Source organism: Ictalurus punctatus, chromosome 25 (genome assembly GCF_001660625.3).
Source record: "Ictalurus punctatus breed USDA103 chromosome 25, Coco_2.0, whole genome shotgun sequence".
Taxonomy (NCBI): Eukaryota; Metazoa; Chordata; class Actinopteri; order Siluriformes; family Ictaluridae; genus Ictalurus; species Ictalurus punctatus.
The window spans coordinates 12,706,033-12,725,584 of record NC_030440.2 but is presented as its reverse complement, the minus strand read 5'-3'; the positions used below and the strand labels follow the sequence as shown (position 1 = coordinate 12,725,584).

The 19,552-nt window shown below is 40.0% G+C and overlaps 1 protein-coding gene across 2 annotated transcripts; it reads right to left on the bottom strand.

Moving 5' to 3' along the window:
- Positions 1 to 76: 76 nt before the first annotated feature.
- Positions 77 to 16,556, bottom strand: emilin1a (elastin microfibril interfacer 1a). 2 transcript variants are annotated; one of them, XM_017455707.3, is made up of 9 exons: positions 16,373 to 16,556; positions 16,054 to 16,196; positions 7,558 to 7,677; positions 7,129 to 7,316; positions 3,788 to 5,842; positions 2,936 to 3,052; positions 2,826 to 2,843; positions 2,031 to 2,165; positions 77 to 1,915 (listed from the first exon to the last, which is right to left on the bottom strand). In XM_017455707.3, the coding sequence occupies exons 2-9, from the start codon at positions 16,170 to 16,172 to the stop codon at positions 1,584 to 1,586; spliced, it is 3,084 nt and encodes a 1,027-aa protein (XP_017311196.1). In that variant the 5' UTR covers positions 16,173 to 16,196; positions 16,373 to 16,556; the 3' UTR covers positions 77 to 1,583. The 2 variants fall into 2 exon arrangements, with proteins under 2 accessions (XP_017311196.1, XP_017311195.1); XM_017455706.3 differs by having other exon boundaries at positions 16,316 to 16,555.
- Between the last annotated feature and the right edge of the window lie 2,996 nt (positions 16,557 to 19,552).

The following is a 19,552-nucleotide window of genomic DNA, read 5'->3' as shown; positions in this document are numbered from 1 at the left end:
GTCTACTGTGTATAACCCATCCTTAGCAAATTAGCCTACAGTCCTTCACTATAATATTATTGACTCCAGCATCCAAGACTTTACATATATTTATTTTAGAAAATGAGGAGACACACACACACACACACACTCACACAAAACAATAAATGTCTATAAAGGTGTATTTTTTTCCAAAAAGTTTTTTTTTTTTTTTAAGTTAGAAATGGTAACATTCCCCCCAAAATACAAAAGCAACAACAACAAAAAAAGCATTTTCAAAGATTATCTTCAGACAACTATGTGAAAAAATAATTGCTTAGAATGTATTTGATGCACATTAATACTGTATATAAACTATGGGCATTTAGAGTATAAAACTAAATATATGTGGCGCATACATAATGATTCAAAATGATGAAAGTTCAATGGTCAAACAGCAAGGAACTAGCAATGTCCTTGAAAAATTATTCTTTAATAAAAAAAAGTCCAGTGGCTTTAAAGGGTCCCTGTTTCTTTTCTTGTCTTTTGGGATAATTTAGCTCAAGAGGTCAGTGTTCTCACAACAGTCAAGTTGAAAAGTACAATCCCTTGCATTAAGGTTTCCACTGGTCTCAGATCCACTGGTCCACCAAGATGCTCCTTATTTTCCTCTCATGAACTCATGAAAACAATGTGAACTTCAAAGCCGCAGTATATGTAAGCTATTTATCTTGTTTGTATTGTAAAAGTTCATTGCTGAGGAAACCAACAGCATCACACTGACAGTTCTGTGGTTTACAAAAGCATGCTTTCTCATAGATTCTGCCATTTATGATCTGAAATGTCTGCTTCAAAGTTGTTGTTTTTTTGTTGTTTTTGCTCATTGAACTGCAGTCACACGGAAGTGAATTCTTTCACCCCAAATATGGAGTTTTGAAGGCATAAAATAATTATGACCACTTTATTATGGCCATTTCAGGAAAAATTTAGCCTTGAGCAAACACACACTGCTTTGTTCACTCTCTCTCTCTCTCTCTCACTCTCTCTCTCTCTTTGCTAATTCAATTTAAACTCCAACATGCATGTCTACAAAAATTTTTTTAAAAGAAAGAAAGAAAGAAAGAAAGAAAGAAAGAAAGAAAGAAAGAAAATGTAACCACAGTGGTTTGGGGGTGTTGTACAGATGCCACATCTGGATGTTGAGTGTCAAGAAAAGAGAGCTTCCTGGTTAAAATTTCCAGACGAAGCCACTGAGCCAGTACAAACTTCTTTTTGTGTAAAGACCTTGTTAACACTGATAAATTTTACTGAAACAGAAATGTTAGTCAAAATGCACAGTCTAAAGCGGATAAGGCCGATTTTTCATTTCACTGCAAGTTATATCCTGTATATAATTGTGTATGTGACAAATAAAATCTTGAATCTTGATCTGAAAAGAAAAAAAAAACACTCTCCTACACCAAGTATTAACAGGTGGCACAACAAATATGACTTTAAGAAATAACGCATATTGCGTCACCCCACAGTGCTGCTGCCACTTGGCAATGTAAATTATTTTTCAAAAGTACTTCATCATCAAGTCTGCACATCTCCGGTTTTCCTTTTCTAAGTAGAACATTTCACTCTTATAACACAGCGTCCACATTGTCATACAGCAGCATCCCAGAGAACATGGTAAGAGGTTCGACGGAATCGGCCAGTTTCCCTGTGACCAGGTCAATGCACACGGTGTCTCCCTCCTCTAGGGGAAGTATGATATTGAAAATGACCAGCGATCCTGGAGCGTTTCTTGTTTCAGCCAAAGGTTTCTCCAAACCCTCTGGCTGGTATCCAGTTGAGTCTCCACGCACAATACCGTAGTCAGACTTGGACAACACTGCCTCTATCTTCATGTTCTTCTGACCAGTCAGGACTGCACTGAAGAAATAACGTCCACTCACCGGTGCTGTGAATATGCCTGTTAAAATATCCGCATATATCATTCATAAATGACATCATTTAATCAGTTACAGCTAAGCCCATTTAAAGTCAAATGGTTGACTCCTAAAATCATTAACAACACGCCTGCATACCTGTGTGCGGACTGTATGACATCCCTTCGTTGACAAAGACCTCGTTGAAAACGATGGTGCCTGAACTAACTTGTGGTTTTGTAAGAGCTGCTGAAAAGGACAGCCGTGGTACTTTTGCATCATCTCCTGGAGGACCTGTTGGGTTTAAATGGCACATTCGTTATAAAGAGGACTGTCATGCCAGTGTCCCTGGCAGTGTATTTAGCCTCACCTGAGTACTATGAATATGTTTACATGCACATCAAATTCCATTTAAGGTCTGTATTCGGGTTGCAGCCATATTCCGAATATGATGTTTATATGCGTGCAGGCATCAGAATATTCCTGTATACATGGTTGTTGTAATTATGCCTGAGTTGCCATTCCTAAATGCCTAGCCTACAGCTAAGCATCCGTTAGCACCCACAATTCCTTGCGGACTGAGCATGCGCATGTATCTCCTTTCAGTGGATTTTCTGAATAAGGTGTTTACATGCAACAAATTCCCGTTTAAAGCAGGCATATTCCAGGGGTGGGAATCAGAATTTGGGGAATATTGTCTTAATCATGACACAATACTAATCAGAATATTGCCCAAATTCCGATTAATATCGGAATATTGATGTGCATGTAAACATAGTCTATGGCCCATTTCCAATCCGTCTGCTTGTTAACCAGTATATTTATATTCCCTGGTTTGCACTGTGAGGTAGTGAATTCTCTTAGAGCATTTTCTTTGTTCCTTGTAAGTTTTCATTAAGCACTTCATCTGTGTGTCTGAGCAGGGTAATGTGTCATAAAGATTAAAACACTAACCTTTTTCACCCCTTGAGCCTGCAAAGCAAAACAGAGACATTTAATGATTTAATTAATTAAAGCTTGTAAAACAGTTATGGAGTTTCTGGTTTCATCAGGGTTTTCTGCACCTGGCTGTCCAATTGGTCCCTCCTTCCCTGGTATGCCCTGGCGACCTTCTCTCCCCGGTGGTCCCATTGGACCTGGTAAACCTTGGTCACCTCTCTCTCCTTGTGGTCCAGGAGGTCCTGGAATAAAACAGACAAACAACTTTTTCCATTAGAAATTCTTTAAATATAACTGTAATTGTTTAAAATTTCCTGCATATCAAAAACGGTAACTGGTTTAAGTACAATATTAATATATATTTTTTTTAATGGTAAAAACTTGATTTGAGACTGTACAGGATTTGCATCTGTTTTAATATAGTTGTTTAACAATAGTGATTTTTATTAGAAAGACAAATACTATAGGAATACTAGAATGTCAATAGGGTGGTAAGAAATGTTTTATCTTGGTTCATTTATTTGTTCATTTTAAATAACTAATTAATCCATGTCAGGGTTGTAGATGTGTAGCCTATCACAGGGTTCCTCAAACTTCAAACTAAAAATCTTGTTACATATTGAGATGACTCATAATTAAGTAGCTGCACAATATGCTATCATTTAATTTTTGATCAGGTTTATGTGTATAAAGGACAGCCAAATTAACTTATTAATGTGAACTTAGTATTTGCAAAGTTCTTAAGATTTCTATATATTGTTCATTCATCACAGGTTTCTGTCAGAGGTACTAGTCTACATTGTAACACATACAGAGTACATATATACAGTTATTATACAGTAGGATGCATTAGTATATTTCCAGTTATTATCAGTTAAAGTATTTTGCTTCTTGTGCTCCAGAATGTTTTGTTTATGTATCAAATGTTATAGCCACTATTATCACGATTTGTTTTTTTATTATTTCTCGGTACGTACCAATAAAGTCCTGCTCAGTGAAGGTCTGGAATTCTTTCAGGATGTCCAATAGTGTTGAGTTGAGATTGTTCATCTTGACATGGATATTCTCCAAATTCACACTCTCAATGTTGTGTATGGCCTCTCCCTGAGTAATGATGGTAGTGTTGAGCCCATTAACACAGGTCCAAAGTCCAGAAATATGTTCGCTTATTATATTCTGGATCTGCTGCAGATTCTCTGAAAGTGAGTCCAGTCTACCACAAACATTCTCCATTTTCAAAAGCCTCTTCTCCAGCCCCTCACTAGCATGTTTGCATTCACTCGTCTCCACCAACAGACTGCTATTGAATTTCTGAATGTCATGGCTAATGCTCTTGAACTGTTCCTGACTATCCTCTATGTGCTCGTCCAGCCCACCCTGGATCTTGTCGATCTGTGAAAAGATTTTATTCTTTGAAGTATCCAGGTCAGTTATAGTGCTGCCATGTGTCTGAACAGTATGATCTAGTCCCCTCAGGGTGTCATTGATGGAGCTGAAGGTCAGCTTGATTCCTGAGAGCTCACCTTGAATGGACCTGAGTTCCTTTCCCAGTGTGCTAGTTATGATATTCTGACCCTTGATGTATTTCTGGTGTTCAGTCGTACTAATATGGTATTGGTCCTGGCATTTCTCCACTTCCTCTTTAAGCTTGCCCACTTCCTCCTGCAAGTTGGAGCAGATCTGAGAGCATTCACTTTCACCAGAGGTCAGTTTTCTGTGCAAGTTGGTGAATTCACCTTGATATTTCTCAAACGTGCTGATGGTTGTGTTTCTCAGGTTTCTGAGTTCATTCTCTATTTCAGTGAAAGCAGAACTGCAAGCACTGCAGTTAAGCCTTAACATCTCCACTTCTGAGACTATCTTATTAAAGTTCTCACCATTCTCACCAATCGAAGCCATGATGTCCTGAACGTTATAGCTTAGGTCTGAAATGCGGTCCATCATGGAGTCACCAGACACAGAGAGATCTTTCAGCCTGGTGTCAAACCTCTGGATGTCTTCCTTGTTGGCAATGATTTTCCACTCCAATTTTTTCACAGCATCCTCAATCTTATTTTCTTGGTCTTGTGCTGCACATGTCTCTGCACACAAAACAACTGCTGACGTCAACTTGTTCTCAAAGACAGATGTCTTGTTTTCCAACTTAGTTATGCGATCCTTGTGGTCATAAATGGAATCCTCTACATCCCTCATGTCGCGTTCAATGTTTGAAATTCTTAAGTTATGATCAGGAATTTGATTAAGGACAGAGGTCCGTATCTTGCTGATTTCTCTTTGCAGTAGCTCCTTCATACTGCTCTCCGTGTGAAAGCATTTTTGCTCAGCTTTCCTCACCGTTCCATTCAGTCGACGCTCCAAGTCTCTCAGGCGGCTGTTTAGCTTCTCATCTGATACCTTTCCTTGTCCTGTATTCCCAGTGGTTTCTTTTAACTCTTTCTCAATGCGCCCATGTAGGATGTCATATGATTCTGCAGTAGAACTAACCTTCTTTTCAAGTACGCCAACCCGCCTTTCCAGCTCCACACTGGAGTCACAGCAGCTCTGTGAGCGGGCCAGCTCCCTCTGCAAGACCTCCACTGTCTGCCTGTTGTGCTGCTCCATGACACTTATGTGCTTTTCCAATGCACGGATTCTCTCCCTGTCCTCCTGCAGCTGCCGCTGAATGCTCTCTACTCCACTCTGGCAGGAAGAGCAGGACAGTGTGATGCGAAGTTCTAGCTCCTGTAGAATCTCATCCTTCAGCGTGCTGTACTGACCTCCTCTGTCTACATCATTGCCTGCACTATTGCCACCGACCAGATGGTTGTTTATACTGATGAGGGTCCTGTCATGCACTTGCGTCATGTTGTCAAGCAGATCCAGCTTGGTCTGAATGCTGTTAATGGTTTCCCTCATTTCGGGTCGGGCTGCATCAGCAGGCTCGTTTATTCTTTGATTCACTCTCTGTAAGGTGGACTGCATGTCACGGAGTTCTTTAGTCAGACTCTGAATCTTCTCCTCAAGCTGTATGATTTTATCACTCTCTCCTGTTCCTAAGGAAGGGGAAAAAAGTCACTAAATATGTGAACGCTATTATTTATATTGTGTCATGATTTCTGTGGATTGGTTCTGTATTCCAACAGAATGGAATTGATATGAAACAATGACAATGGCCCATATTCTTATTTGCAAAATTAAATGGGAAACAGATTTACAGTTTGTAGGATTATTATGATAACAACTAAAAAAACAAACCATGATTGTGTCATGAAAGAAAAACTATCCTCTATAATTTGTTGCTCCTTAGTCTATAAATCACCCTGACAGCTCTGTAATAGTAACTTGCACTCAACACTGTCAGGGGCTATAAACACATCATACATACGCCAGCGCCAATATGTAAAATGTCATCTAGCCTAAGCGGATAGAAGTATGACTAGGTGGTGAATGGAGAGAGAAGGGAAAAAAGAGAGAGAGAGAGAGAGAGAGAGAGAGAGAGAGAGAGAATTTAAACAAAGCAACAAACCATGAATGTCCAACACTAAATTCTCGTTGAATGTGTACTAATTGCAACTGTCAGATTAATCCATATGGTGGTAAAAAATGTTATTCATGGTGGAGAAAAGATGCAGAAAAGATGCCAGTCATGATTATGTTAATCGCACAGTTACTACAAGTTTCTCATTTTAACAATATAGGCTCCACCCACATTGATTGGCACCAAGCTTATAAAATAGCACTTGATACAGCACAGCTTATTTTTTACAGGCTGAGCTAGACATGGCCGATGTTTTGTTCCAACAACAGCAGAAAATTAAAAGCATAGGCAGAACCGCAAATGCAAAAATGAGTGAACCAGCCACAAAAAAGAGTTATCCTTTCATTTTATGTTCATTACATGTTCCGACAGTAAACTGGATGCACAGCATTAATATGACAATGGGATACTTCTTTAATTGTCTTACTTTTCAAATTAGTATGTGTTAATGGAGCAGCTGTCAAGTTCCTTACAAGTGAAATCTTACTTGGCCAGTAAGGGCTTTCTTATTCTGAGATAAAACACAACAACAACAAAACAAACAACAAAACCCCTAAAATAGTAGAAGAGTATAAAAGTCAGTTCACCCACTACATACATACCCCAAAACACTGACATTCTATGCTTTCATTTTAAAATCAATCTTTAAATCCTATATACTATAGTAAAGAGGTAAAAATGTAACATAAACACAAGAAGATATATAGAACCATATATGGAACTGGGTACACTGTTAGAACTAAAGGGTCTATATTATATTATAATACTATATATACATGTTCAGCAGTATAATTTCTTTACCTTGTCCACCCTTCTGTTCATTTTCAACATTAGATCCAGATGTAGAAGATCCACTATTGCTGTTCTGTGAGTCGAGATTGGGGCCATTGCTGCAGTCTTCACCTGAGTAACCATTACAACACTTCCATTCCATCTCTGTCACCATTTTGTACGAAATCTTGTACTTTGGTCTTCTGAATGTCCGATATCTATTGAGTAAGAAATTTATAGAAAAGTGCTGTTCAGTAAATGTTTGAGTGGCTTAGCAAACATACTGTAAAATATTATAAAAATGCTTATATAAAGCCAGTTGTCATAAGATTAAACATCTTGTACTGTATGTTTGTGTGTTAAGTCATTGCTTTATGAGGACATTGACCTGACCATGAGAGAGGCATAATAGTCAGTGGGGACAAGCTCCATATTTCTAACAAACAGAGCAATACTTACACCACAACCCGCGAGCACTGGCCCCAACCACATGGCTGGTAATCAGGCTTCACGTAGGTCTCCACTCCATCCTCCATAACACAGCTAACAGATTTCATAACCACATAGGCACACCAATTCCTGTTGAAAGACACGGCACAAATAGAGAAATGCATCAAGTAACTGTTATTGTTGAATATATGCACACATACTGTACACACCCACCAACACAACAACATCCTGTTCCTTTCGTCTATTCCCCAACTCTGATGAGAGATGGCTGGCAGAAAGGTCAGAGCAGCCATTTTGTGTTTTTTCCCAGACACACACAGCAAGCCGATGCAAAGATCACCCCCAGGGGTGAGCTTGAGCCCCTGCCCTTTATCCCTCAGACAGGACAAGTGCCTCTTGGTCAACATGTATAATAATTATTATAGTTAAAACGGCAAAGAAGCACGCCTGGAGTGAAGTCATGAAAGTTGCAACAGGGGTCTCGGCTTGGCCGTGCCATTATCCAAGATCTGCTTCACTGAGGAACAACTGTTATACATAATAGTTAGTGGATTATGTTTGGTCCATCACTCTTATGATCTTTTCACTCCTACTGCATCCCCTACTATGGTGTGTGGTGTGGAGAGGGGTTTGGGCTACAGGGGAAAAAAAAAAAAAGAAGAAAAAAAAGAATGACTGTCTGTGGGGTTTTCAGGGAATCTGTTTACAAAAAGTCCCTTCAACGATGAACTAGATGAAACTTTGGGTGTAAGTGCTGGTGCCACTTGAGAGAGGAAGTGTTGATCTGCTAAGTGATGAAGAATGAGGTAAGGCTATAATGTTGTGAGAGAACTAATGAAGTTTTAAAATCAAAGGGAAGTCACAACATAGTTTATTGATTTGATTTAGTTCATTACTCTTTACTGCTCTTTACAAACACCTGCTCATTTACGCAGTCATCTAATCAGCCAATCATGTGGTAGCAGTACAAATGCAAAAAATCATGCCATTACAGGTCAAGAGCTTCAGCTAGTGTTCACATCAAACATCAGAATGGTTTGAGTGATTCAGCCACTGCTGTGAGTGACAGCTTTGTGGGCAGAAACGCCTTGTTGATGAGAGAGGTCAGAGGGGAATGACCAGACTGGTTCGCGCTGACAGGAAAGGCTACGGTCAAACAAATAAATAACTACACGTTACAGTACAACCATGGTGAGCAGAAAAGCATCTCAGACCAGACGACATGTCACACCTTGAGGCTGAACACCATGTGTGTGTGTGTGTGTGTGTGTGTGTGTGTGTGTGTGTGTACAGCTGGTATAAGGTGTGGTGGAATGGTAATGGTGCTATTAATTTTTCCCCCTGAGCCCCTTCCCACCAAAATATCTGTTCTCAGCATGACGCACAAAGATCCATAAATATCTTTTCTATCACTCATTGTCCTCCCTTTCCCCTCAGCAATAACTACACACCGGTTACTCTTACTCCAGCAGCAAATCTCTCTCTGGTGACCACACAGGAATAACATTTTCACACAGTCATAGTTTTGGGTTTGCCAACAAATGTTTGCAGTTATCATCAAATTTGTTTGTGGTTCAGGTAGCCACCCATCCTGTTTAAGCACTACACTTTCTCAGCTATTTTAACCTACCGTTTACCCTACATCAAACATTTTAAAGTTTGATTGATCAAATAAGCACTGTGTGAAGGTGAACTATGATTAATTACCTTTGTTATAGTTTTCAACATCAGCCATTTGCTTGCTAGAGTGGTTCCTTGCTAAAGCTTAGTCTAAGAAACCATTATGTCTGTGTCGCCCCAAGGGAAATCAGACCGAGTGGGACGACAGTTGATCGCAGGGCACCACACACACACACACACACACACACACACAGGAGCCATTTATCCTAGCCCATACAGCAGGCAACACCTGTCAGCATACTGCTTTTATACACAAGCAAATGACATCTTATGACAAAACCTGGCCACACCAACACAATACTGCAAATGTTAAATTAGTGATGGACAGCAGTATATTGAATTCACACACTTTTGTGCCAAAAAAAGAAGCATAGTCATGGGCTAACTAAACCACATAAACAGCTACTTAAGAGCTACATACTATGTGATATGTTAATTTACCATAAAGCTCTTTGTGATTAGTCTTCAATACATAGTCTTCAAAGGCCTGTCAAAAGTTTTATTTTCCTATTTGTTTTGTTTAGAAGAAAGCTAAGGTCTAGAGGTCAGCAAAAGGCATACAGGTCAGACTTAAGACCTCTTTGATGGTCTCTTTTCCGGTTCTGCCTCTCCCACCCTACTGAGCAAGACAGTGGCAGCCTCTTTGAAAGACAAAATCAGGCCAGTGCCCCTGCTCTTTAGGGCCATCAATGCACGGAACTCACCATTGAAATCACCCTTGAAATGAAGCCTGTTACAAAGCAGCTTAGGCTTTGTGTAGGGGCTACTGGTTTGGAGTCAGCTTTCTTCTGTACTCCATAGTAAAAAATATCTGTCAATTAAGCACAAGATCTCATCCAAAATCAGCACACATATTCTGAGCTACTTTGTCAATCCAGGTCTACATTTGGACAAATTTGCAGAACAGTTCTATCTCAGTTGGGTCTTCACATCCAAAATCAGAGGTTACTCAATTTTTATAAACTATAAAATCATGAAGGTTATTCAGTTGTTATAAAACATAAAAATATAATCAGTGGTTAAAAGGGAGAGAATAAGTGAAAGCACTGAGGATCTTTTGCGAGATCTTGCAATATTACAGAAGCAATTCATTAGCTATGAAACAGCTGTGGACCCCTCTTTGGAGGAGCTGATAAGAAACTCTCTCCTAGCAGTGGGACACCTAAGTCAGTACAAGAGACAGCTCTTCACCAGTTACAGTTACATGTATATAGAGCTTTTCTAGACACTCAAAGCACTTTACATAGTATGGGGGGGTATCCTCAACAACCACCTGGATGATGTGACGGCAGCCATAGTGTGCCAGAACGCCCACCACACACCAGCTATTAGTGGAGAGGAGAGAGTGATGTAGCTAATTCAGAGATGGGGATTATTAGGGTGCCATGATAGAGAAGGGCCAATTGGGGAATTTTCACCAGGACACTGGGGGGACCCAAGTGGGGTGTGGAGTCCACAGATTGAAACAACCAGCAGGAACTGAGGGCAAATGGTTCTGAGACATTGAAGCAAGCTGGACTATCACACAATATTGTGAATGTCAGATACATCAATCACAGGGGTGGCACGAGGTCAGATGGCACTCTCTGTCACCAAGAGCCATCTTCACTGACAACAACTCATGGGACAGCACAATTGGGGAGCAGACATGTCAATGTCAATGCAACACATATGGACTGGAGAATATGGGACCACCTCTACCAACTCTACCACTGTTTCTGCAGAATACAAAGAATACAGTAATTAGGCCACAGAGTCGTGTGATCACAAAATGGCAGGTTTCACTAGTACCTGGACTGCTAAGGTAGATCTGTTGTCCCCAATTAACAGAGAGGTCCACTGACTTCACAGAGTCAATGTCCTATATGTGCCTTCTAGTTCTATGTGTATAAAACTGCAACTTAGAGTACACATCTTAAAGAGATACTAAATTGGTCATGAAATCATAATGTGTGCACAGATATAGGGTATTTTATCACATTTTATTTAAATTTGCTATGTTGAATTCTTGACTTAATAAAATAAGCCCAGTGTTTTTAATAATTTGATGCATTGTGCTTTAAAGAAAAAATCAGCTCATAAAGCATCTGCTACATTTACAATTCAAATTTAGTTAATAATTTTACCCATAAAAAAAATTCAGTCCTCAAGATAAGCTATGTCTCTGAATAAGAGATGTCCTCTGTGTGAATTTTTTAAAATAGTATTTAATATTGGCCTTAAGGGGGAGCGTAGACGGTGCGATTTTTGCCTGTCATGTGAGAGGTATTACAAGTGCAGCCGAGCTGCTCACGAGCAGTTTACGACCTTCTGAACATTTTTAAACACTGAACGAGCCGATTTGGCGATCTACCTGAAGTTCAATCTACCAGCTTGTAGATTTATCAATTTGTAGTATTTTCTACTTGTAGTGTTTTTTAAATAACGATTGAAAGAGTCGTCGGAGGCTTCATGGTGGTGACAGTGAAGTCATGCGACCGTGGTGTAGTTCGTTTATAGCCTAACTTTAGCTTTTTATTTTTGCCGATTGTATTTAGGCTTCAAAATTCATAAAAGCTGTGTTCATTTGTGAAGAATATCTTGATGAACAAAACATGTAAGAATCATAAACTTTTGTTGGTCACAGAGCTTATTTTCTGCAATAATCTAAAAGCTAATGGAAAAGTCCTGTTGGATTTTTGTCAAGGGAACCAGGATGATGCTAACTTCCTGGTTGGTCTACAAAAATACATCATCCGTGCAGTGCTTTATTGATAAATGGAGCGAAAATTCAGGCGATTGCATCAGAATTTGCCAGGTCGTAAAATTTCGTTGTGTATCTGTACTATTTTCAAATAAACTGACTCATAATGTGTGTGGGGGGCTCACGCCCGCCCTAAGTGGCATTCCATAGATTTTTAAGTGCATTTACAATTGTGGTTACATCAAAGTGCCATACAGTGGCACTGGATTTAATATTGCTCCTCACTCCTGACGTACATGCTTAACTGAACCCTGAATATGGCCAAATGAAACACTTCTTAAGTTTCATAATGATGCTTTCCTGTCATACTCCTCCCCAAAGTATTAATGTATTTTTAGTCAAGACCACTTCTGAGAAAGAAGATTTCTTCACAAAGTTTCTACGTTGCCAGTGCTTTACCATCAAATGAATTCTTCACTAGACGTTCAGGATTGGTCAGGTTTAAATCTATGTAAGTGTTTTTACATGGTTTTAAACTCCCTGCTCCTAAAAAACATCATTCAACTTTTAACAAACCCTTAAAGGGGGCCAGAGACTGAATATAGTAATACAGAGAATTTGGAAACGACTGGACTACTAAGTGTCAGACCGCCAGATGTCTGATTGTCTACCGCTACAGACTAGAGATTGTATAAACTCTGTGACTGGCACACAACCCAGTGATAAACCTAACCTCTTGCCAGATGTTCTTTCTGCCAAAGAAGACAGTTGCATTGTATTCAAATGTAGTTATAGGATTAAAGAGTTGGTTTTACACATGCTTCTACCACGCATGGTGAATTAGCAAAATATGAACACAGTACATCCACTGGAAACACAAACCCAGGCCCAAGCACTTAAAATGCCAAAGGAGAGAGGAAGGAATTAAGAGCTACTGATATTGCTAGCCATGTAATATTTCACACATCTGTTCAAATAAAATGGAGATCCAACAAGCACTCTGAAGTGGCATTCTTTCTCAAAAAGAACAGTACATCTCTGCTCGTGGGTGCAGCTAAGGACTCTGACAGTAATCCCACTGAATACTGTGCTCTTTCAGACAACAAAAGCCAAAAAAGGCCAGGTTTTACAAATCGCTTTGTCATGTTGATGGAGACGCTGATAACTTTCATGCTTTTGCTACAGATTTCAAATGTGCTCATTTATGGTCTAGGTTGGGTGGTATTTACAACTGATTACTGAATACACTGCCAGTGTTGTTTACTTAGTGAGATTTGGTGACTTTTTAAACCACTCGAGTGATTACTGAGTAGACATTGTGTGTGACTGTTACACACTAGATATGGCTCTCCAGATCACAGCCGCTTCCACTGCTTCATTTTGTCTACGTTCTTCATAGAAATAATGACATTTTGAAATCTAGCTCGCTCTTAAACTATTGTTCATTGCACGTAAATGTATCTTGATTAACTGAATTGGGGACAAATCACCTACAACTAACCTCTGGTACAAGGAAATTATATATATATATATATATATTTTTTTTTTTTTTAAAAATCTTTCCCCTTGAGTGTCTGAGTGCTAGAATTAAAGGCAATGATTCAACCAAAGTTTGATCACATTTGGTCTCCCTTCCTTTCCAGTCTCCCCTTTCATGTCTAGTCAGTTCCATAAGTATTTGGATAGTGACACAATTTTTGTAATTTGGCCTCTGTACACCACCATAATGGATTTGAAATGACTGAAGTGTAGACGTTCAGCTTTAAGTCAAGGGGTTTAACAAAAATATTGCATTAAGATATTGCCTTTTTTTTTTTTTTTTACAGAGTCCCTCCATTTTCACTGGCTCAAAAGTAATTGGACGATTGACTGATAAGCCATTTCATGGCCAGGTGTGGCTTGTTTCCTCGTTATTTTATGACAAATTAAGGAGATAAAAGCTCTGGAGTTGATTCCAAGTGTTGACTGCATTTGGTAGCTGTACATGGGAACTCTCAATATGAAGCCCATTGCGGTTTTGATGCAAGTGAGAGAGACCATTATTAGGCTGAAAAAAACATAACAGAACTATCAGAGAGATAGCAGAAACTTTAGGAGTGGCCAACTCAACAATTTTGGTACATTCTTAAAAAGAAGGAATGCACTGGTGCGCTCAGTAACACCAAAAGGCCTGGAAGACCACGGAAGACAACTAAAGTGGATGATCATACAAATTCTTTCCTTGTTGAAGAAAAACCACTTACAACATCTCGCCAAGTCAAAAACACTCTGGAGGAGGGAGGTGTATCATTGTCAAGGTCTACAATCAAGAGACACCTTCATGAATGTAAATACAGACAGTTTACCTCAAGATGCAAGCCGCTGGCAACACTCAAGAGCAGAAAGGCCAGATTAGACCTCTAAAACCTCTTTTTAAAAAAAATCCTGACCAGTTCTGACATGGACATGTATGGCTGCCAATGGAACTGGGTTACTGGTGTTTATTGATGATGTGACTGCTGATAGAAGGAGCAAGATGAATTGTGAAAGTATAGAGCCATACTTTCTGCTCAGATTCAGACAAATACTACAAAACGTATAGGATGGGGCCTCACAGTACAGACGGTCAATGATCCAAAACTTACCGCAAAAGCAAGCCAAGATCTACTTAACGCAAAGAAATTGTTTTTATGATTGTTATGTTGCCCTATTAACAAAATTTAAAAAAATTGATATGGTACCTTCCAAATGCTTAGTTTATATATATATATATATATATATATATATATATATATATATATATATATATATATATATATATATATATATATATATATTTAATTCTTTAATCCTGATCAAGTTATCACTGAATATTAAAAATAATCGATGACGCCAACTTCCACCTACGTTCTAAACGTTCATTAGTTACTTTCCTCTAAAAGGAGTTAGTAGCAACAGTTAGCAACACTGTTAGCAACATATTTTGTCAAAGTACATCTTTTGTTTTAAAATATGCACTCACATTCTTTCATATTGCCATAACTTATTAAAACTCTGTGTTACCATGTTGTGAATTTCAATTGTTTCAAGAGAGGATATACTTATAAAGCTTCCTTCCACTCTGGCAATGGCCCATAATCTGCCCAGTAAATATCATGGGTGTTTTGTAACGAGTGGAGATTGAGGCACACAGGCACAAAACCTGGGTCAGGAAAATCTGCCTACAAGTCACACTGCCTATTCAATCATTAGAGAAGGAAAAATCCATCCATCCATCTTCTACTGCTTACTCCTTTTCAGGGTCACGGGGAACCTGCAGCCTATCACAGGGAGCATGGGGCACAAGGCAGGGTACACCCTGGACAGGGTGCCAGTCCATCGCAGGGCACAATCACAGACACACTCACACACCCTTTCATACAATAAGGACACTTTGGACACGCCAATCAGCCTACCATGCATGTCTTTGGACTGGGGGAGGAAACCGGAACACCCAGAGGAAACCCCCGCAGCACGGGGAGAACATGCAAACTCCGTACACACATGGCCCCGGCGGGACTCGAACCCCAGACCCTGGAGGGGTGAGGCGAACGTGAGGGAAGGAATAATAAATTCTGTAAATGAATTCTGTCCATGTGCATCTGACTTTTTTCAGTAAACTGGAGTAATATTGAATTACAGTCACAGTGCCTAGTAATGATACCGGGTCTTTATTAATCACATATACATTACATCATAGTGAAATTCTTTTCTTCACATACCCCAGCATGTCAGAAAGTTGGGGTCAGAGCACAGGGTCAGCCATGATACAGCACCCCTGGAGCAGAGAGGGTTAAGGGCCTTGCTCAAGAGCCCAACAGTGGCAGGGGCTTGAACCCAGAGCCTTAACCGCTAAGCTACCACTGCCCCCTTATGTACATTATGTAAACATAATAATTATTATTATTAGAAACTGCACACCAGTTCTCATCAGATCTTTAGCAGTGCTGAAGTGGCTGTCATATAGGCTACAGTATAGGTTTCTTATACTGTATGAGACGTAGTTATTTATAACTCAGACCATACACAGTGCACGTTAACATACAGAGATTGGAGTGTGTCCCACTTGAGCAGTATTCCCTCTATACAGTGTGTGTGCTCAGTTTGGGTGTAGGTCTCCTCACCTGTGCCTGCTGACGGCGCGCGCTTGCTGAGTGCGTGTTGGTGGTGTGTAAGATCCCGCTGCCCAAACACATCTGTTCAACAGCAGTGCAGCAAAACACAGGAGAAAACTGCGCGCCATGATTTACAGAATAAAGGATCAGATCTAAACAGAGTTACATTCGATTCAGTATGCAGTTACACCCCCTAAAAACAACAACAAAAACAGCTCAAGGTATATATATATATATATTTTTTTTTTTTAAAAAAGTCCGCGTTACGCACAGGACCGCAAAGTTCTAATCCGATCTCTCCCTCTGTCTCTTTGAAAAGTCTCATAACCTCAGGTTTAAGTTGATTTCCGTCATTCTGTAAGAAGCTCGCGAGCCAAAACTGAGGATCCGTTCAGTGTCCACATGATGATCCACTCTGAGAAACGTCATGAGGAAATACAACTACTGCTGCGTGTTCAGGGGAGCACAGAATACTTCTCTCTCTCTTTCTCTCTCTCTCTCTCTCTCTCTCTCTCTCTCTCACTCACTCACTCCCTCTCTCTCACTCTCTCACCCACCTCTCTCTCTCTCTCTCACCCACCTCTCTCTCTCTTTCTCTCTCACCCACCTCTCTCTCTCTCTCTCTCTCTCTCTCACCCACCTCTCTCTCTCTCTCACTCACTCCCTCTCTCTCACTCTCTCTCTCTCTCTCTCACCCACCTCTCTCTCTCTCACTCACTCCCTCTCTCTCACTCTCTCTCTCTCTCTCTCTCTCTCTCTCTCTCTCTCACCCACCTCTCTCTCTCTCACTCACTCCCTCTCTCTCTCTCTCTCACCCACCTCTCTCTCTCTCTCTCACTCACTCCCTCTCTCTCACTCTCTCTCTCTCTCACCCACCTCTCTCTCTCTCTCTCTCTCTCACTCACTCCCTCTCTCTCACTCTCTCACCCACCTCTCTCTCTCTCTCTCTCACCCACCTCTCGCTCTCTCTTTCTCACCCACCCCCCTCTCTCTCTCACCCACCCCTCTCTCTCTCTCTCTCACCCACCTCTCACTCTCTCACCCACCTCTCTCTCTCTCTCTCACCCACCTCTCACTCTCTCACCCACCTCTCTCTCTCTCTCTCTCTCTCTCTCTCTCTCTCTCTCTCTCACACACCCATCTCTCTCACCCTCTGTCTCTCTCTCCCCCCTCTCAAACAAGTCATATACAGACAGGTGATAAGTATAAAATATTTTAGTGAATTCTTGGGCCACCACAAGCTTCTAGTACAGCTTCAATGCACCTTGGCACTTATTCTACAAATCTCTGGAACTGTACTTAAAGGTGCATTAGGTTTGTCCAGATTAGGTCTTTACCAGTTAAGTAGGTAGAGCTGAATGTTGATGCAGCTGAATAAGATTTGAAGTTCAACTAGTGTTAGCATTAGCAAGGACTGTCATGACATCACTTTCGATCACACAATATAACAATATAAACACACAAAATCGGGCTCATAATGACTTGTGAGACTGGTAATAAGCCGTATTAGCATGTTAGCAGAGCGTGGAATGAAGTGTGGGAGAGTGTGACTGACAGGTTCGCCATGTAAACACAAACACACATTCCGGCCCAGAACGCAGTTTTGGTCTCAGTCTCTCCTGAGGTCATGGGCAGAGTCATCCTAGAAGAGAGCACTCCTGTACTAGGATAAAGGATAAAGGTGATCAGCCAGAATAACTTTACAATGATTTTGGAATGACTTTCACCTCTAAGAGGAAAAGTAGACCCAAGCCAATGACAATCAGACATGTCTTTGGACTGAGGGAGGAAACCGGGAGGAAACCAGGAGGAAACCCCCGAAGCACGTGGAGAACATGCAAACTCCATGCACACAGAGGCAGGATTCGAACCCCCAACCCCGGAGGCAGGGAAAAGTATTTTTAAAAAGCATAAAAAGAAGGGAATCAAGCAACTATGTCTCAGTGTTAATGTGTCCCAAACAGATCCTTTAACATCCCTGCGGGAGACATTTGTTGACACAGCAGGCGTTTCAGTACTTATATACATTATTTATATTCCACAACTGATAGATCATGGTCTGCATAAGCCAGTTCTCTCTACTCACTTGACATCTCCGTTGCAAGAGTGTGACCAAAAATAGTTTCTAAAAATCCAGTGGGATCTAGCAGTTAATCCGAGAGGTATTTGGAATTCTGGGAGAAAAAGTCAGGTCACTGGCTTTGGATGAAAATCTAGTTGGATGTGTTTAGGATTAGCAGCTAAGCAAAGTTGACGATGGATTGTTTTATTTTATTTTTAAGTGTGGAATGTGTGTATCCTCCTTCAGTGCTTTCATAGCCAACACAACTTGACCTCAAAAGACAGGCATTTATTTAACTTGAAAATACAATCTCTTTAATCATTTGATAACAGAAATATCATATTTGTCTGCATCAAGTGTGTTATTCATTCATGTGTTTCTGTCAGCATCTCAGGCTCAGATAAATATTTTGTTTTTCAAATCCAAACCATAAATATCACCACTGTACAATATATTTATTATAGCATTACCACAATGAGTATAGTTCATCAAATCTGATCTGTAACATTATGACCCTGCTTTTCCTGCATCCTTTCCACTTTCATTTCATATTTTTACAAAGCACTGTTAAGACTCTGGAATTTCTGGTAGGTATTAAAATTCCAGTTTATAACCAGCAATGCTAATTATATTCTATTTAATTTATTCTAAAGTCCTGCTGTAACACAGACACAACCTGCAGTTTTTTAATCCAAGATCCTGAGGCAAACTGTACTCTAATAGACTAATTACTTTTATTTTTATTTTTTTTTTATTATTATTTTTTGTTAAGCTATTGTTATTTGGCACTTTCAGACACCCACAGGATGCATGTTACTTTCATATAGTTTTACTAGATCACAGCAGTGGTGCTATTAAGAAAAAGCACCAACTTAGCAGGAGCTGTACTGGAGCAATAAAGCTCAGTCTGGTTTAACACAGGTCATTAAACTACAGTGCGCTGTCCCACACGCCGCCTCAGACACGGCTTTGCGTGACCACACACAAACTCTTTATGTTTACATAAATACGCTCAATCAAATGCAGTGACAGCTGCCTTCCTCTGCAAAACACACCCACACTCTCTCAGGAAGATACTTCCAACATTAGCCTAAACTCAAATCCTCAGTTTGTACTAGACTGGATAAACTGTTTAATGTAAAGTGCCCTCCACTAATATTGGCACCCCTGGTACATATGAGCAAGGAAGGCTGTGAAAAATTGTCCTTATTGTTTAACCTTTGAATGTTTTGTTAAAAAAAAAAAAATCAAACAATATGGATATTGGATATCAAACAATTGCAAACACAACACAGGTGTATTAAAAAAATATATATATATAGGTGTGTAACAATTAATGGCACCCCTATGGATTCATATGAGAAAAATATATTTAAAGTATATTCCCATTGATATTTGACTTTTTTTTTAGTACGCCTGAGTGACTAGGAACAGGAAATTGTTCAA